Raw genomic sequence first — 20,221 nt, forward strand, 5'->3', positions numbered from 1 at the left:
ATGGATAGCCCTTGGCCCTCCAAAGTCATGATCTGGCCTTCACTCCAAATGAATGAATAGGTATGTCTGCAAGCACAATGCACCCCCCTTTCCATGAAAGTCTGACAGGATGTAAACTCATGACCAAGAAAAATGAGATTTCCTCTAATGACCATGTGAATGACAGAAGAAATTCATCTTGTCGCCCACATTTAGAGCCTCAAAAAACTTGAGCTGTATTCAAGAAGCCGGAGGAAGGCTCTAAGGGGGATAATTGAATTCCTGGATCAGGAAGACAACAGTGATTATTTTTCAGATGACTGGAGGAACAAAAGCTTGTAGGTTTTAGATAAACAGATGACAAAAAGAGCCCATTTGAGATGCCAGACTTGACAAGTAGAGCCCTAAGGGCGTAGAGGTCTCTGAAAAGACAAACATCTTGGAGTGTTTACATCTCGTGCTTCTGAGTGAGATTCTTAGATTTGCTTTGGAGTCTGGTACCCTCAGTCTGTCAACATTACTGCCCAACCCTACACTCATGGGTTGGGAAGAGCCTCTAGAGCTCACTGCACTGAGGGCTTCGGACTGTTGTTTTCTATTTTTTAAGATTTTATTTATTTATTCTTTTCTGTCTCTTTCTTTGAGAGAGAGAGTGCATGCACAAGAGTGAGCAGGGGCATGGACAGAAGGGGCAAGGGGGGGATCTTATGTAGACTCCCTGCTGAGTGTGGAGTCTGATGCAGGGCTCGATCTCATGACCCTGACTTCACAACCTGAGTGGACACCAAGAGTCAGACACTTAAATGACTGGGCCAGCAACTGGGCTTCAAACTGTTTTTAGTCAATTCCTAGATTAAAGGGAAAGAAATTGGACTCTTGACAAGAATAGTAGCGGTTCGTATTCATTGAGAGCCTACGTGTACCAAGCACTGGTTTTTAACTACTCTATATCCATGACCTACTTCTCAGGACCATTCTATAAGGTAGGTGCTATTTTCATCAAATCTACTTTCTAGATGAGGAAGCTAAGCCTGGCTGACTTTATGCATCAAGCCCAGAGTCATGTAACTAGTTGATGCAGGCTTGGGACTAGGAGCCTGGAGGTCTGACTCCAGAGCCCACCCCTACCCTCACTTAGCCTATACTACTAGGTGGAGTAATATTTAGTAAAGTTTAGTCTGCAGCCCAGACTTTGATTGTACATGGGAGTAAATACTCCCTTCCAGGGTGAAGAGGATATTCCAGAGGCAAAAGGAATGAAAGGAATCTAACTCAGAAACATAGTACTTGCACTTATATAAAGTATGAAATAAAATAGTCATGTCTCTAAAATGACTGATAGCTTAGCAAAATGGCCTAAAGAATTCTGGGAGTGAGTTTCTGTGGAACTCAGCTGGGAAAACCCATGTGTGATTCAGGCTTCCTCCTCCACGTTAGACTGAATCAATACCATTCTGAACTATTGACCCTGTCCTGGTCTCCAGATTCATTCCTCCCCTATGTGCTTAATAAGTGTTTGATGAATGAAGGAATGAGTGAATGAACCCTCCTCTGTTTCTTCTTCCTTACTTTGTCTTAATACCTCGCCTCTGTACTTGCTGCCTATTTCCTCAAGGAAAACACAGTCACAGCTGGCCAAGATTTTACAAGTGCTCCCTATAGCCTGATGTGAAACACAAACTTGTGTGATCTTCTGGATTCACCATTAAACTACCATATCTTCATCCAAACCCTTCCTACCCAACATCCACCATTTGCTTTGGCAACACTTACTCATGGCCAGGAGACTCTTGGACCTTGTGAGTCCTTTTCCTTAGAATCCCTCCCTTACTCTTATCATTAATATGTAGACCATCAGACCCAGAAGGGACCTTGGGGATCAAGTCCAACCTCCTACCTACAACTGGAAATCTCTTCAAAACATCCTTGACCCACCATCAACCAAGACCCACTTTGAAGATGATCCTTCATTTGCCACTTAAAGTTGGTAAACACTTAACTTCTGTTAAGAAACCATCCCTCATTAATTAATAAACCATTCATTTACTCATCTTTGTTTATAGGACACAGTGAGTACCTCTTATGTGGCAAAATGTGCTAGGTTATGAAGGACATGGAAATGAATAAGCCATGATTCCTACACACTGCTCTTTAGAATCTGATAGACTGGGTCTGCAGAAGAACAGCTATGTGAGTAATATTTCCATAATTCTGTAAGATACACCATCACTGTATATACCATATATAATGCTGGGACAGAGAAGCAAATAATGATTCCTCTTAGGAGGAATGGAGCTTGGTCTATGAGGACTTCACAGAGGAAGCACTGTGAAAAGATAAGTCTTAAAGAATGAGTCTGGAATATCCAAATCAATAAGGTGGAATGAGGTGGCCACAGGCTGAGAATCTCAAGCTTACTCTACATTGATAATTCCTTCATATCACATTACTTCAGGATACTAAATAATTTGTATTTGCTGGAAGAGTATTTCGTACATTGCCTGTGGCTCGGTGAATTGGTCTAATCCTTTTTGAAAGCAATTTGGTAAAGTAAACCAAGAACTATACAATGGCCATAACCTTCAATCTAGTAATCACATCTGTAGGAATCTACATTGAAGAATCATTAGTAAATATTAGTAAATATTGAATCATTAGTAAATATTAGTAAATATTGAAATGTAAATATTGAAAAGCTTATATGCATGAAGACAATATGTATTAGATCATTAAAACAGAGGAAGAATTGGAAAATGAGCCTCCACTGTGCTTCACTGGAAAATCGGCAAATAAACTATTTATTAGAGGGATCACTTATGATGCAGCTCTTAGTTTTGAATATTATATGACAACTTGAAAACACTTATTCATCTACATGAGAGACTATGGACTCTGAGACTATGGACTCTGAGACTATGGACTCTGAGAAACAAACTGAGGGCTTCAGAGGGGAGTGGGGTGGGGGAATGGGATAGGCCGGTGATGGGTAGTAAGGAGGGCACGTATTGCATGGTGCACTGGGTGTTATATGCAACTAATGAATCATCAAACTTTAGCAAAAACCAGGGATGTACTGTATGGTGACTAACATAATATAATAAAAAATATTATTATAATTTAAAAAAAGAAAACACTTATTCATCTAATACTAACTGAAAAAAGAACAAGAAATGTGTGCATATGATTACAACTTTATTTTTAAATCATATACATAACAAAAAGGGTCTAAGAAGAAATGGCACCAAAATGCTAATAAAAATTGGGCTGAAATGAGGTAAGTTTGGGAGACCTGCTCCCTTCTTTTCCCTATTTTCAAACTTTCTATTAGATGGTTGATTTGTTCCCTTATGGCCTGTAAAGAGGTGTGTGTGTGTCTGTGTCTGTGTGCCTGTGTTTTGTTTAATCTACAGAATGAATTTCTGCAGCAGCCACTGGCCGAAGACTTATGTTAGGGATATAATAGGAAGGCATGTTTCTGGTGACCTTGTGGGCTTCATTGTTAAGAGTCAAGCGGTCGGGAACACCCGTTCGCAAGCGGTCGGGAACACGTGGCTCGCGTAGCGGCGGGGAACGCCCGGCCACCCCACCAGTTGGGAATACCAGCTGTTTTGGGGCAGAACACTGCTGAAACCTGATTGCTCTTGACTTGGCGATGGCCCGCGGGGCCCCTAGAAACATGCTTAAGAATAGGCCCTACTTGCTAAACGTTACATCACCTGATCCCCTGACCTTCCCCGTGATGTACCACTATCCCATGACCTTCCCCGCGATCGTGATGCACCACTATCCCGTGACCCTCCCCGTGATGCACTACCATTCACTAGAATGTCATACGGATCACTCCCTTGATAGATTGATTGTAATTGCCTTTGATTATTGCCGATAAATACGCGAGGTTGCAGCTGTTTGGGGCGATCACTCGTGGCGGTCGTCCCCTGCACCGGCGCTCTCTTTCGCAAGCTAACCTGTCTGTGCCTCATCCTTCTCCCCAGTCGACGAATTAAGGGTATGAACGTCTTCTAGAAGCCACTAAGTCTAGTTCTTGGGTTTTTTTCCTCTTCTCATTACTTTGTAAAGTGCCCAAGTCTGAACACATAGTGGGTGTCCATTCACTGCTACGGTGGCTGACAAAGTGCACATAGATCCCTACGCTCTGCTTTCCCGGCACCTCAAGACCATTAAAAGAAACAGCAATACTCGACAACACAACTTTTATATGTGCTAGACACTCTTCCAATAAGCACCTCACAGATAGTAATTCATTAAATACAACAATCCCATGAGGTATATATTATTATTATTATTATTAATTTTATTTATTTACAGCTAAAGCAAATTGAGACACATAAAAGTTAGCTATTTACCCAAAGCTGTCCAAATAGTTGGTCACAGAGCCAGGATTCGAACCCAGAGGTTAAAAGCTCAAGTGTCTCTGCTCTTAAGGACTCAAAAGAAGCAGCTTGGAAGTAGCTAGCTATCTGGACAGGCAGGCAGGCCAGGAAAACCTATATGGATAGCTGTGTGGTGGGGGTGGGGGACTGGGGTTGGAGGATTGGGGGTTGGGAGACAGAGCCCAGGGATTTTTAATGCAAGCCCTTTCCCCAATGGAAGCCACAACCTCTGGCAGCAATTTCTACCTGAGAGGATGGCAGACACAGAGGAGCGGCATCTGGAGTATGAGTGATCACCTCTGTGTAAATACCTGGCTCAGTGCCAGAGAGGGATCAGTGGTCGGTAGCACTTAGATAAAGATAGAGAGCATAAGGAAATACACATTCACCTCAACTGGGTCCTAGCCTATTGTTCCTGAAGCAGATATGATGATTGTTCCTTCTCTGGTGAGTTTATTTAGATTACAAAGTGCAGATTTTGCCTGAAATTTTAGAATCCCAGAACTAGAACAGACCTTTTATAGCCATCTACTCTAGACCCTCTACCCTTAGCATACACGCATTCTTATCAACAGAAGAGGAGGAATATCCATGAGAAATAAGAAGTGAGGGGCCTGGTGCACAGAGAGGCATTGGGGGCCCCCTATTATAAGTGATGAACCAAAGGAGGCAGGAACCATTATGCAAGCACAACAATAGGTCCAGTGATAAAGTACCGAGTGATTCTTCTGATGAACAGGCTTCTCAAATATCCACCCCAAGAAAAGGTCAGGATTATTCACAAGCAACCAAGAACTTGAAGGCAGCTAATCTAAGTTGGAACACTTATAATGGAGAACTCATGGCTTTTAAACCGCATGTGAAATGACTGTGTTCCACCAGCCTGTACTACATGCAGTCCTACTTTCAAGCCTTCGCCAAGAACAGCAAGAAGCTCTGTAACTAGAAATCTACCTCTCATCCCCTACACAAAACACCCCAACTTTTTAAAAGAAAAGCTGATACTTTACCCAGCCCCACCTGAGTAGAGTGGAGGACTCTCTTATAGTCTCCATTTCAAAGATGTGTGTATCCTTGCCCTGAGTGTCCTAGGATTACTTTGCTCTTGCTTAATGGACAGTCCATTCTTAAATTTCAGGTTTCACTATTTCCGTCTCAGGTTTGTCAATGACAGACACCATGGGAAGGGACCTGAGAGACCAAACTTCTCATTTCATAGATGAGAGGAAGGCCAAGAAGAAAAGTGTATCACCCTAGTGTCAAGGTGGTAATAGATTTGCTCCTGGTTCTGATTCCAGGGTTCCTTCTGCCCTACCCTCCTCACTTCCATGTGGCACTGAAGGTGACATTGTGTATCCATGAAGCCCAGGAAGATGCAGAGTCTTCCCCCGTCATTTCCCTAATCCCTTTCCTTGCCCTTCATGCAGACCCCCTGTGTGATCCTCCCCCAGGTGGAAGGAAAGATCATGGGATCTTACTCATCTCCATGTACTCTGGAGTCAGTCCAGTGTATGGCTCCAAGCTGTAGTCTAGGTCCCACTGCTCTGGATGCTTTGAGTGGGCAGAGTCAGTTTCTCCAGGTTCTGTCTCATCTTTCAGCTTCCGAAATAGTTTCTTTAGCTTCCTGGGAAAGAAATGAACTAGTCACCAAAAGCTCTGGAGGACAGTTAGTTCTACAGACTGAAGGAGAAAAAAAAAATAAGGCTTTTTGACACTAAAATTATCTCTGCTCCAAGGACAGAGAGAGGGACACTAAAAAGACTACTTTTCTCTTCAAGACAATGTGAGGGTTTTTTTAACAGGATGATGAAAGTTTCCCCCCACAAAGGGTCAGGTTTCTTCAAACCCAAAGAAACTGAACTCTTCCTACTGTTTGAGAAGGAACAAGACAGTTGGCCCTTCTTGCCAAATACTGAGACCATCCTATTGTATAACAGGTGATCTATCCACCTTCTTCATGGGGAAGACAGGATGTCTAGAAAATACTAGAAAGATGCTCTCCTCCCAGCTCAAATGTTTTCAGGTCTTAATAACATAAACACCATCATATTTCCATTAAAGCTAACCTAAATGTTGTCTACCACTCTGATGGGTTGAATTGACTCCCCCCCCCCCAAGATTCATATGTTGAAGGGCTAACACCAAATGTGACTGCATCTGGGGATAATAGGGCTTTTAGGAGGTAATTAAGATTAAGTGAGGTTATAAAACCGGGGTCCTAATCCAATAGGACTGGTAGTCTTATAAGAGAAGGAAGAGACAGTGATCTTTCTCTCTCCACTATGTGAGGGAGGACACAGTAAGAAGATGGTTATCTGCAATCCAGGAAGGTGGCCCTCATTAGAAACCAAACTCTGCCAGTCCTTGATCTTGGACTTTCCAGCCTCCAAAACTGTGAGAAATCAACATCTACTGTTTGTGCCACAGTCTATGATATTTTGTGATGGCAGCTCAAGTTGACTAAGTCAACCAAAATAATAATGGCCCAGCCTCTGAGGATTAAGTGAAATGATGTTTATACAATCCTTAGCATAATATCTGGACACAGCAAGCATTCACTAGATAATAACTCTTATTAATTTTATTATTAAATGCTAAAATATGTCTGAGGGTATAGTCTTTTCATACTTCCTGTTGATACACCATCACAAAGAATGAAATTAGGTAAAGGAACAAGGTACCAGTTTTGCTGATCGATCTAGAAGAAAGTTTCTAGGAGATAGTTGGGAGGAGAATTAATAGCAGAACAGTCAGAATCACAGATTTGAAGAGTTAAAGGGATTTTGAAGTCCATGCTCCATCCAATGCAGGAATTCCCCCATTTCCCACACAGGATCATCTAACCTCTATGCAGCTATTTCCAGAAGAGCGTTCTCAATATCATTTAGGTATGGTTTCCATCGTTAGAAAATGCTCCTGACAGTTAGTGGAAATCTAATGGTTCAAAATAATGTTTTGATCAGTGTCTTGTGTAATACCACTTGCCATCAAGAAAACGTAGAATAGTGGTGTAGTATAGTGGGTAAAAGTCTGATCTTTGATGGCAGAAAATAATTGCTTAAAACCCAGTTTCACAACTCAACAGCTGTATTTTCTTGGACAGTCTATTAAAACTCCATAAGCTTTAATTTTATTATCTATGAGAAAATAAATATTAACTAGCCCATAGGGTCAGTTAAAGGAGATAATCTATGTAACATGTTTAACTTAAGGCTTGGTACATGCTAAGAGCTCAATAAATATATTTATCTTTGTCCCTGTACCACCACCGCCACCATCATTATCATCATCACCATCACAGAAGGATTTAAAGAATGAGATCCATAGAAGCAGCAGTAAAATATAGTATTTCATAATAAAAGAGCAAGCAATAATTAATTTCTTAAGAAATTAAGAAAAACCTAGGTGGAACTTAAAGATTCTGAAGCCAAATAGTGTGGACTGGCTGAGACCCTGTCTACAGGTCAAGACAGAAGGAAAGGTGAAGAAAAAAAATAAAGGAGAGAGAGAGAGAAGAAAAGAAAAAAAGGAAAAGGAGAGAGGGAAGGAAGGATAGAGGAAGAGGAGGTCCAGAATCAGAACTCAAACTGAGACTTTTGCTTCAGATACTAGTAAACAGAAAATTTGGGCCAAATCTTTAGTAAGAAAAATCAGTGGTTTTAATTAAATATGGAAATTGAGCACATATTCCTTTCCACTTTTGAAATGCTACTAAAGTGACAGTGAGTGAATTTTACAATGTCTAAAACCGCAAGGTTAAAGAAAAGAGTCATGAGTACAGCAATGTATGAGAGATGTTAATAAATATCTTGGAAGACAGACAGTGGATGAAGGTGTTAGCAAAGCCGTGATGGCTGAATACCAAGTCCCTATAGTGAAAGACAGCCGAGAAAAGCAAGCCAACTCATGCTGCAATCTCAGAAGGGTTCAGGAGTTTCAGGCAATCAGGTATCATTCAGGTATCATCAAAGGCAGGCAATAGTGATTGGTCAATGGAGCAGTAGATTCTAGATTCTCTGTCTACCCATATTGCCCAGGTGACTACCTACCATTTTCCCAATATCAGCAGGAGTAAAAAGTTTATTCAGAGGAAAAAAATGAACTGGAGAAATTCTAGATCTGCAATAAATCCAATAAAATGATAGGAAGTTAAAATATCAATAAACTCTCAGAAAAAAAATAGAAACAACAATGGGAAAGAAAGATAAGAAAATTAATCAGTCTAGCAGCTCCAACATTTAATCAGAAAGAGAAGACAGAGAAAATGGTATAGAAAGTACAAGGAGATACAAGAAAATGTCCCAGGGCTGAAAGATATGCATTTTTTGATTGGAAGGACCTACTCAGCATAATGATAAGAAAAAGGACTTCCACCAAAGCCTATGATAGTGAGATTTCACCATTCTAGGAATAATGAACTGGATTCTAAAAGCTTCCATTTCCAGAGAGACAGATTCTCTAAAAATTATTTGGAAACAAAAAAATAGAATTCTCAACATCAGCTCTCGACACTAGAAAATGCTAGAAAAATTTATTAATATTGAGAAGGCAAATAACTTTTAGCAAGGGATTTTATACCCAGCCAAATTATGTATTAAGTGCAAAGGCACAATAAAAAAATGTAAACCATGCAAGGTTTTAAAAATGATATCCTTCTAGGCATCCACCCTCATGAAGTTCTTGGAGAATGAATTTCACCAACCAAGGATATAAAATAAGAAAGGAAACAATGGAATTCAGCAAACAAGAAATCCATCAGAAAAAGGAAGTGCTGGATCTAACTGGGATTGGTAACTAGGTAGAAGGTTTAGTGAACAGTTTGGGTTTGAACAGGAGAACGAAGATTCCCAGATGATGGTCTCCAGGAAAAAACATGACATCCGATGTGTTTAATGAGGTGACCCAGCTGGGAAAGTGCACACTTAAACAAGTGCTACTGATAATGTATAATGAGTATTATGAAGGGAGAGATTTAGATAATTATGAAAACAGAAAACTAACCTAACCTAAATCAGGGAAAGTTTTCCCCAAGGAAGAGATGTGTAAACCAACTAAATGATGAAAGATGACAGAAGTATGGGAAAGAGGGAGAAGGCGTGTTCTAGGCAGAGGAGATTATCTGTACAATGGCCCAAAGCAAATATGAGAATGGCTCAGAGAAGAGACTGAAAGGAGTTCAAAAGGCTCCGAGCAGAGATGAGGAGAGGAAAAGTAAAGAAAGAGAAGAGTGAAAAGGTAGCGCCAACTTCACAGCATGGAAGGCCTTGTTGGCCATCTTAGGCAGTGGCTGAGGTGAGAGATTAAGGCCGCAGAGTCCACGGTGACTACAGTGGATAAGAGGAAGACTGAGACAGGCTCAGGAAGCAGAGTTAAGAAGCTGGTGGTGACTCGTACACGGGAAGGGAAGCATAATGAGGAACCAAGGACCATTCTGGGGTCTAGGGCATGGGTGTGGATGGTGATACAGTTTGCTAAGACAAGAACGCTAGAGAAGAGGCCATTTTGATGAAGGGGGAGGAATGGTTGTGGCAGAGGATCCCACGTGACAACTAAGTAGGGATATCTAGTAAGCCTTTTATACATGGGTCTACAGCCCTTAAAACAGGTCCGGGTGGAAGCTAACAATAATAAGAATCACCCTGGAGAGAGGACCCGAAACCCTAGCAATGAGCCCTACCTGTGGATAAAGCATGGGGAAGGAACACCAACAGTCAAGGAATGGAGAGAGGGAGTGGAGCCTTCCAAGGGCAAGAAAGCAGCCGTCTTAGAACAGAAGGTCAACTGTCAGCCCATGTGGCAAAGAAGGGAAAGGTGGAAGGGGGGCTTCAGGACAGACTTCATCAAAGCGTTATACACTGTAGGGAGGTCAAAGATGATGAGGGGGGAAAAATCCACAAATAATTCTTATGCACCCCTCCTTCCCAGAAGTTCCCCTCCTGGAGATCTCAGTGTGCATTAAAAAAATTAATGAAGTCCCTCGAGAACAAGGTTTAACAGGAATCCTGCAAATTGTATAACATACAGATGGGCCGTTTGGAAAACTTCAGATTATGATTCCGACCGTATGATGCACTCGCTCGTTAAAATAACTCCTTTGATGTTACCCCCTTGTTCTTTTCATCTGCTCTGCTATTTTTCCGTCCCTTTTTAATGACAGGTCTGAGAAACTGTATGGAAGGCTTGGAGCCTTTCCTTTGCTTGTGCCCCACGGGCTCACCCCGAGACCATGGTGATTGTCCGTCACACCTTAGGCCTTCCTGCCACAGGAATCTGGACCCCAGGCAGCGCCCCACGGACCCTGGCTCCACACACTTCAAGCCTCATTAGAGAAGGCAGAACCAAGCCCTAAATGGGCCAAAGAAGAGGAACACCGCGACCTCTGAGCTATGTATTCCTTTCCTTGACACCTGACAAGGTTCAAATTTGTTCCTTAAACTTCTGATTCATGGCCAGATTCCACTGTCTTTGAGAACACAGACCTCCTTCGCCTGTGATGGCTTTAAAGAGAGACTGTTTTATGTCTTGAAATGTAATATTTATCACATTTACCAAAAAAAAAAAAAGGCAGAAAGTTTATAAAATCTTGCCGGCCATGTCCAGGGTACATTACAGCTATTTTGGGATGTGATCTGATGTTTTTAGTAAGAATAGGATGGGGGGACATTTTGCTGCTGGAAGTATTCACGTATCTGCTCTGGCTGCCTCAGGCTTTGCCCAGGAGAAGCATTTGAAAAAGACAGCATTTTATCTTTTATCAAAAAAAAAATCTACCTTTCCTAATATTCCAAAATTTCCAATTTTGCTTCAAGAATGACTGGAGCTAAGTTTGAGTTAAAATTATGGTGAGAAGTTGGGACGTGGGGTGGCATGTTTCAGGGGCCCCATGAGATCTCGATGCTAAGTCTATCTTGTACAAACATATATGGGAAAGGCAGGGTGTGGGAGGCAGCAGGGGGGGGAGGAATGGAAACCCCTGTCAGGGGACTCGGGTAATAAATAGCACAAGATCCGATTCTGCCACGCAGCCCTCCATGTCTGAAGTCATCTCAGATGGAGATGCCGATGAGCATTGTTCTGGGGCCTATAATGTTTAAAACCATCCAGCTCCTCTCTGGAAAGCATCTGTCACAACTGTGTCAGGCCCCAGGAGCCTGGGGTTGCTGAGTGGGGATAGTCCGAGGCCAGATCACGCAACCCAGTTTTATTTATTATCATGTCCTCAATTAGTCGCAGAGCTGTCTTTAAGGAGCCTACTGCCCCCAGTTTTACTGCCTCCCTTTGAAACACTTTGTTTCCTTCATCCCAGGGGCCTCTGAATCAGGCCTGGCCAAGGTGGGACTGCCAATGCCTGGGGGAAAGTGCGTGGACGAGCCAGGCTGCTGCACGGCTCTGCAGATTTGGGGGTAGATCTGGCACCTGCCAGATTTAAGGAGTAGCCAAGGAGAGTCTGAGCGAGGCGGCGAGGCTTTTCCAGGTCCCAAAGGGCAGCTGTACCGTATCCATGCACATGCCCCGCATCTGTGCCAGCCTTGTGGAAACCTGTGGGATTAACAGGTGATACTATTGCTCTAAAGCAAGGTTTCCCGAGACACAGACACATCGCACCAGCAGTTCATTTGACACCTTTGGAGGTCTCTGCACTTGGCCTTCATCTCAGTAGAGCATCTGGGAGACTTCTTTTCTTTCCTGCTCTCGTTCAGCCCGTCTGATGGCAGTCAAGGAGAAAACCCCAGTCTGCTGCTGGCATGTCTTTAACAACTCCCCAGTGCCTGTGCAACTTCCTTTACAACAAAGAGAATGCAGATCACGGGCCGATGTCATTGGTTGTTTAATAATGTTTACTTTTTATCGTATTTCTTTCTACTTGCTACTTTCTACTTGCTATTCATGGTAGCTGACAGTGTCCGTTTTCCATTCTCAGAAATGTTACGAATTTAAATAAAAAGTGAGTTGGTTATTTTATTCAAATAAAAAGGGAGATGAATATGCAAATAGCTGTTTAGGTAGGCGTGAGGAAAAAACACTTTAAAAAGAAAGGGATAAAGAAAGGGGGGGTAAACAGAAGGGGGAATGAAGCATGAGAGACTATGGACTCTGAGAAACAAACTGAGGGCTTCAAGAGGGGAGGCGGGTGGGGGAATGGGATAGACCGGTGATGGGTAGTAAGGAGGGCACGTATTGCATGGTGCACTGGGTGTTATACGCAACTTGAATCATCAAACTTTACAGCAAAAACCAGGGATGTACTGTATGGTGACTAACATAATATAATAAAAAAATATTATTATAAAAAAATAAATAAAGGCTGCATGCTGTATGAAAAAAAATAGCTCACAAATCACTGAAGTTGGGAAACAATGTTCTACAAGAAACCTACTAGACTGTAAGATTCTCAAGGGCATCAAAATTGTGGTTATGGTACTTTTTGCAAGACACACACACACACACACAGAATCTAATAAGAATGTTTCACCCTCAGAGAGAGAAATTATAGCTGACTCGTTACTGATAAAAGTCAATTAGATAGTCTTTAATATTTCAAAATTTTCTTTGGAAGAATCTTAGAAAATCGCTTTCAGAAGGAGATGATAAACGTCTTCTAACTACATAATCTTATATATTTTATCCCAATTATTCTTAACTGGTATAATCACCTACCTAATTCCTCAGACTTGCTTCTGTTTTTAAAAATCAAATCTGGCTTCTAAGACTAATATTTATCTCCTCTGGGGAAAGAACCTGAAGGTACAGGAGCCAAAAAGCCATCAGACCCTGAACAGAAGAGAAAAATAGTGCTCCTGACTTGGTCTTTGCAATTTCATTCTTGGACAAGCAACACTCACAAAGCATCACTTACAGACATAAAGGTAATAAAGCTCAGTGCACCTAGGCTGCCTGGAACCCTGAAGAATGGCTCCTCCTTTCTTGGACTCCATATCTTCTATTTTCTGGACAGCTGGGCATTCATCCAACCTTTATTTTCACATAAGCCAAGTCGCATGAAAATCTTTTTAGAATAACTTTACCAAGGTCACACAGTGAGTATATTATAATTCCTCAATTTATACCTCTCCTTCCGTACTGTCAGGTTCAACTGTCATTTCTCTTTTGACTATGAAAGACTCCTTTCTCTTTTCTTGAGTATGTCATGTTTCTCAACGGTGTCACACATAAGGATATCACTAGATGCTCGAACTCTGGATTGGGTGGGGTCTAATTTCTTGAGAGCTGGCTCTGACTAGGGAGTGGAAAATCCGATCATCACCATCATAGTGATTTCATGTGGCCAAACTCAGAATATGACCTGTAGAAGTACAAAGAACTTTGGAGATAAAAGATAAAAGATAAAAGATACTGGGGCTTGGTAGAAGAATTTTTGTCTTACAGCCTCAGGGATTAACAACATATTTATTATTATAATTAACTACGTATGTCATATAGTTAATATATTATATATACACAAAATTAACTACATAATTATGTTGTATGTGTCCTCTAACAGACTAGAAACTGAAATGAGGAACAATTTTTTGAAATAGAAGGGACCTGTATTTGGAACCAGCAGTGTCCAGTTTCACTGATTAGAGGAGAGGGTCACTGAATGTGAGAGCTGAAATGAGAACACCTTAGAGATGATTCTAATGCCATCATTTTCATCAAGAGAGGAGGACAGCAAGACTTAGGGAAGTGACTTGCCCACAGCTTTATGAGTCACTGTGCAATTGCCGTCCATTAAAGTGTGGCATATTAAACATGCATCAAACATAAACAAGGAAATTTAGCCTTCAAGGCAAACAGCCGTGTGTTCATTTCATCTGTTATGGAGCCGATGGCGTTGGTGGGTGGGGGGACATGCCAATACATTGTCCAAACATCTGCCAGAGCTCTTGTCTCTCTTATCCTCTATAAAAGGCCTCTGGGTCCAGAGTGAATGGACTAAGTGGTAGAGCAGATGTCCAGGGATGAATAAATCTCATGCCTGCAAGCTGTATACAATTCCATCCAGAGCAGAATAACGACGCACTGGAAGGACAGGTGTCTTCCCCAGATGTCTGAAGGAGAATGGAGACTTTCCTTTGTGGCAGGAGTGGAGGGGCTGGTCTTATAGCTTCAAAGGAGCCAGATGTGGCTTTGGTACATCTTTTCTTGGTCTGTATATTTTCTGGATGTTTATCCATAACAAATGTGGTCTCTCTGAGATGGTAAGCTCCTAGAGAACGGTGACCATGTGTGTCTCCAACTTTGCTTGACTATCACCGAACGACTGTTGATCAGAAAGCTGGGAACAGGGCACACTTTGAGAGGGCGGAGTTCTCAAAAGTGATCATTTCCTGACTGATGACTAGAGGCTGGCTTAAGCAGGGGGGTGCTACAAGATACCCAGACACCGACATTCTTACCCATCCTCCTCCAAGGAAAGCACACACCCAAGGGCTACCCGAGACTGTCTCAGAGTGAGGGCAGAAAAACACCCAAAGCATTGAGCTTAAGAAATGGTATGTGAGCACCAAAAAGCAATAGAAATGCAAGATGGGGGAGAGAGAGTAAAATGGCGGAGGAGTAGGGGACCCCTTTTTCAGCCGGTCCCCTGAGTCGAGCTGGATAGGTACCAGACCAGCCTGAACATCCCACGGAATCAGCCTGAGACGCAGGAAGATACATCTGGATCTCTACAAATGAACATCTCCAGTGCTGAGTATTGAGGTACGAAGCGGGGAGCCGTGAAACACTGCACAGATATCGGAAGATAAACGGAAGGGGGAGGGAGCCACCACGTTCAGGCGCCAGGAAGCGGTAGCGACCTGCACAGGGGAACGGGCAGACTCGTGGACGGCACCCGCGAGACAGCAGATTGAGACTGTGAGCCGGGGAACGCGCGCCACCAGACTGAAAACCAGAGGTCCGGTGCATTCACTGGAAACAGACTGAGACCGGGAGCTCCGGGAGCACGCGCCAGGCAGCTGGCGGCTGGCGGTGTTAGAAACACAAAGGACAGAGACGCGCCAGCCCTGGAACTGAGGGCTGGGACGCCGGGTGTGCGGCGCACATCCCGGGATGCTTCAGAGTTGAGCAGCACCAACAGNACAGAGTTAAAGTGGCCAGAACATCAGTGGAGAACGATCCGCGATCCCTCTGTTCTGAGACAGAGGCTGAGATTCAGCTACTGCTGCTCTGACTCTCAGAAGAGGCACAGCAGACCGCCAGGGAAAGCCGCCAGAGAACAAAAGCCTGGAAATACCGGCTCTCAGCGTGCCCATCCCCATCCCACCTCGAGGGGACACGAGACCCTACCCAAACAGGGTTGCCTGAATATCAGCGCAGCAGGCCCCTCCCCCAGAAGGCAGGCTGAAAAATCAAGAAGCCCATATCCCGGGGCACCTGGGTGGTGCAGTCATTGAGCGCCTGTCTTCGGCTTAGGGCGTGATCCCGGTGTTCCGGAAAGGAGTCCCTCATCGGACTCCTCTGCTGGGAGCCTGCTTCTTCCTCTCCCACTCCCCTGCTTGTGTTCCCATCCCCCCTCGCAAGGGACACAGAGACTCTACCCAACAGGGTTGCCTGAATATCAGCGCAGCAGGCCCCTCCCCCAGAAGGCAGGCTGAAAAATCAAGAAGCCCATATCCCGGGGCACCTGGGTGGTGCAGTCATTGAGCGCCTGTCTTCGGCTTAGGGCGTGATCCCGGTGTTCCGGAAAGGAGTCCCTCATCGGACTCCTCTGCTGGGAGCCTGCTTCNCCTGCTTCTTCCTCTCCCACTCCTCTGCTTGGGTTCCCTTTCTTGCTGACTGTCTCTCTCTCTCTCAAATAAATAAATAAACTCTTTAAGGAAGAAGCCCACATCCCTAAGATCTCTATAAAACAAGGGCGCACGGCCTGGGTCCCAGTCAACACTTGGGCTCTGGACAACCCTGCAATCTCTCTTCATCAGAATGACGAGAAGGAGAAGTCCCCCCCAGCAAAGAAAAGATAATGAGTCTGTGGCCTCTGCCACAGAAATAATGGATATGGATGTAACCAAATTATCAGAAATGGAATTCAGAGTAACAATGGTCAAAATGATGAGTAGACTTGAAAAAAGTGTTAACGAAAATGTTACTGAGAATATAGAATCCCTAAGGACGGAAATGAGCGCGAATCTCACAGAAATCAAAAATTCTATGAGCCAAATGCAGGCAAAACTACAGGTTCTGACGGCCAGGGTCACCAAAGCAGAGGAATGTATTAGCGAATTGGAGGATGGGTTAGTAAAGGAAAAAATGAAAATAGAAGCTGGTCTTAAAAAAATCCACGCCCACGAATGTAGATTACGGGAGATTACTGACTCTATGAAACGATCCAATGTCAGAATCATCGGCATCCCTGAAGGGGTGGAGAAAAACAGAGGTCTAGAAGAGATATTTGAACAAATTGTAGCTGAAAACTTCCCTAATCTAGCAAGGGAAACAAACATTCATGTCCAAGAGGCAGAGAGGACCCCTCCCAAGCTCAACCACGACAAACCTATGCCACATCACGTCAAAATGCAATTCGCAAATATTAGATCCAAGGATACAGGGCAGNGCCAGGTCAAAGAAATTTCTCACGTACCAAGGCAAAGGTATCAGAATTACGTCAGACCTGTCTACACAGACCGGANCTCTATGAAACGATCCAATGTCAGAATCATCGGCATCCCTGAAGGGGTGGAGAAAAACAGAGGTCTAGAAGAGATATTTGAACAAATTGTAGCTGAAAACTTCCCTAATCTAGCAAGGGAAACAAGCATTCGTGTCCAAGAGGCAGAGAGGACCCCATCCAAGCTCAACCAGGACAAACCTACGCCACGGCATGTCATAGTGCAATTCGCAAATATTAGATCCAAGGATACAGTATTGAAAGCGGCCAGGGCAAAGAAATTTCTCACGTACCAAGGCAAAGGTATCAGGATTACGTCAGACCTGTCTACAGAGACCTGGAATGAGAGAAAGGCTTGGGGGGGCATTTTTAAAGCTCTTTCAGAGAAAAACATGCAGCCAAGGATCCTTTATCCAGCAAGGCTGTCATTCAGAATTGATGGAGAAATAAAGACGTTACAGAATTGCCAGTCATTAACCAATTTCGTAACCATGAAACCAGCCCTACTTGAGATATTAAGGGGGGCTCTATAAAGGTAAAAAGGCCCCAAGAGTGATACAGAGCAGCAAGTCACAACCGATACAAAGACTTTAAAGAGAAATGGCATCATTAAAATCATATCTGTCAATAATCTCTATCAATCTAAATGGCTTAAACTCTCCCATAAAACGCCACAGGGTTGCAGATTGGATAAAAAGACATGACCCATCCATTTGCTGTCTACAAGAGACTCATTTTGAANTGAGATATTAAGGGGGGTTCTGTAAAGGTAAAAAGGCCCCAAGAGTGATACAGAACAGAAAGTCACAACTGATACAAACAAAGACTTTATTGGCAACATGGCATCATTAAAATTCTATCTTTCGGTTTTTCAGTGCCAATGTAAATGGTTANTAAATGGCTTAAACTCTCCCATAAAACGCCACAGGGTTGCAGATTGGATAAAAAGACATGACCCATCCATTTGCTGTCTACAAGAGACTCATTTTGAACCCAAAGATGCATTCAGACTTAGAGTAAGGGGATGGAGTACCATCTTCCACGCAAATGGACCTCAAAAGAAAGCTGGAGTAGCAATTCTCATATCAGATAGACTGGATTTTAAACTAGAGGCCATAGAGAGAGATACAGAAGGGCACTATATTATTCTTAAAGGAAGTATTCAACAAGTTGGATATGACAATTATAAATATATATGCCCCCAACAGGGGAGCAGCAAGATACACAAGCCAACTCTAACCAAAATAAAGAGACATATAGATAAAAATACATTAATAGTAGGGGANATGGCTTAAACTCTCCCATAAAACGCCACAGGGTTGCAGATTGGATAAAAAGACATGACCCATCCATTTGCTGTCTACAAGAGACTCATTTTGAACCCAAAGATGCATTCAGACTTAGAGTAAGGGGATGGAGTACCATCTTCCACGCAAATGGACCTCAAAAGAAAGCTGGAGTAGCAATTCTCATATCAGATAGACTGGATTTTAAACTAGAGGCCATAGAGAGAGATACAGAAGGGCACTATATTATTCTTAAAGGAAGTATTCAACAAGTGGATATGACAATTATTAATATATATGCCCCCAACAGGGGAGCAGCAAGATACACAAGCCAACTCTTAACCAAAATAAAGAGACATATAGATAAGAACACAGTAATAGTAGGGGACCTCAACACCCCACTATCAGAAATAGACAGAACACCCTGGCAAAAACTAAGCAAAAAATCAAAGGCTTTGAATGCCATACTCGACGAGTTGGATCTCATAGATATATATAAAACACCNACCATGTTCTGGGACACAAAACAGGTCTCAACCAATACCAAAAGATTGAAATTATCCCCTGCATATTCTCAGGCCACAACACTCTTAAATTGGAACTCAACCACAAGGAAAAACCTGGAAGAAACTCAAACACTTGGAGGCTAAGAACCATCCTGCTCAAGAATGACTCGATAAACCAGGAAATCAAAAAACAAATTAAACAATTTATGGAGACCAACGAGAATGAATACACAACGGTCCAAAACCTATGGGATACTGCAAAGGCAGTCCTAAGGGGGAAATACATAGCCATCCAAGCCTCACTCAAAAGAATAGAAAAATCTAAAATGCAGTTTTTATATTCTCACCTCAAGAAGCTGGAACATTAACAGAGGGACAGGCCTGATCCACGCACGAGGAAGCAGTTGACCAAAATTANAGGAAGCAGTTGACCAAGATTAGAGCAGAAATCAATGAATTAGAAACTAGAACTACAGTAGAGCAGATCAACAGGACTAGAAGCTGGTTCTTTGAGAGAATCAATAAAATTGACAGACCACTGGCAAGACTTATCCAAAAGAAAAGAGAAAGGACCCAAATTAATAAAATTATGAATGAAAAAGGAGAGGTCACGACCAACACAATTGAAATTGGAAGGATTATTAGAAATTTTTATCAACAGTTATATGCCAATAAACTAAGCAATCTGGAACAGATGGAGGCTTTCCTGGAAACCTATAAAATACCAAGACTGAAACAGGAAGAAACTGATTTCTTAAACAGGCCAATTAATTATGAAGAGATGGAGTCAGTGATAAACAACCTTCCAAATAATAAAACTCCAGGCCCAGACGGTTTTCCTGGGGAATTCTACCAAACATTCAAAGAAGAAATAATACCTATTCTCCTAAAGCTATTTCAAAAAATAGAAACAGAAGGAAAGCTACCAAACTCATTCTATGAGGCTAATATTACCTTGATCCCCAAACCAGGCAAAGACCCCCTCAAAAAGGAGAATTACAGACCGATTTCTCTAATGAATATGGATGCCAAAATCCTCAACAAGATCCTTGCTAATAGAATCCAACAGTACATTAAAAGGATTATCCATCATGACCAAGTGGGATTCATACCTGGGATGCAAGCATGGTTCAACACTCGCAAATCAATCAGCGTGATACATCATATCAACAAGAAAAGAATCAGGAACCATATGATCCTCTCAATTGATGCAGAAAAGGCATTTGACAAAATACAGCATCCTTTCCTGATTAAAACCCTTCAGAGTGTAGGAATAGAGGGTACATTTCTCAATCTCATAAAAGCCATCTATGAAAAGCCTACTGCAAGCATTATTCTCAATGGGGAAAAGCTGGAAGCCTTTCCCTTAAGATCAGGAACACGACAAGGATGCCCACTCTCGCCACTATTATTCAACATAGTACTAGAAGTCCTTGCAACAGCAATCAG

At 42.6% G+C, this 20,221-nt stretch overlaps 1 protein-coding gene across 1 annotated transcript in view; it reads right to left on the reverse strand.

Annotated features, from left to right (window-relative positions):
* ANO2 (anoctamin 2) overlaps nt 1-20,221 on the reverse strand; it is a 347,738-nt gene that overhangs the window by 32,233 nt on the left and 295,284 nt on the right. The window contains exon 18 of the mRNA XM_034645976.1: nt 5,849-5,994. Coding sequence (XP_034501867.1) covers nt 5,849-5,994 — 146 coding nt within the window. The remainder of the gene's footprint in view (nt 1-5,848; nt 5,995-20,221) is intronic.

The sequence above is a fragment of the Ailuropoda melanoleuca genome, chromosome 16, assembly GCF_002007445.2.
Source record: "Ailuropoda melanoleuca isolate Jingjing chromosome 16, ASM200744v2, whole genome shotgun sequence".
Taxonomy (NCBI): Eukaryota; Metazoa; Chordata; class Mammalia; order Carnivora; family Ursidae; genus Ailuropoda; species Ailuropoda melanoleuca.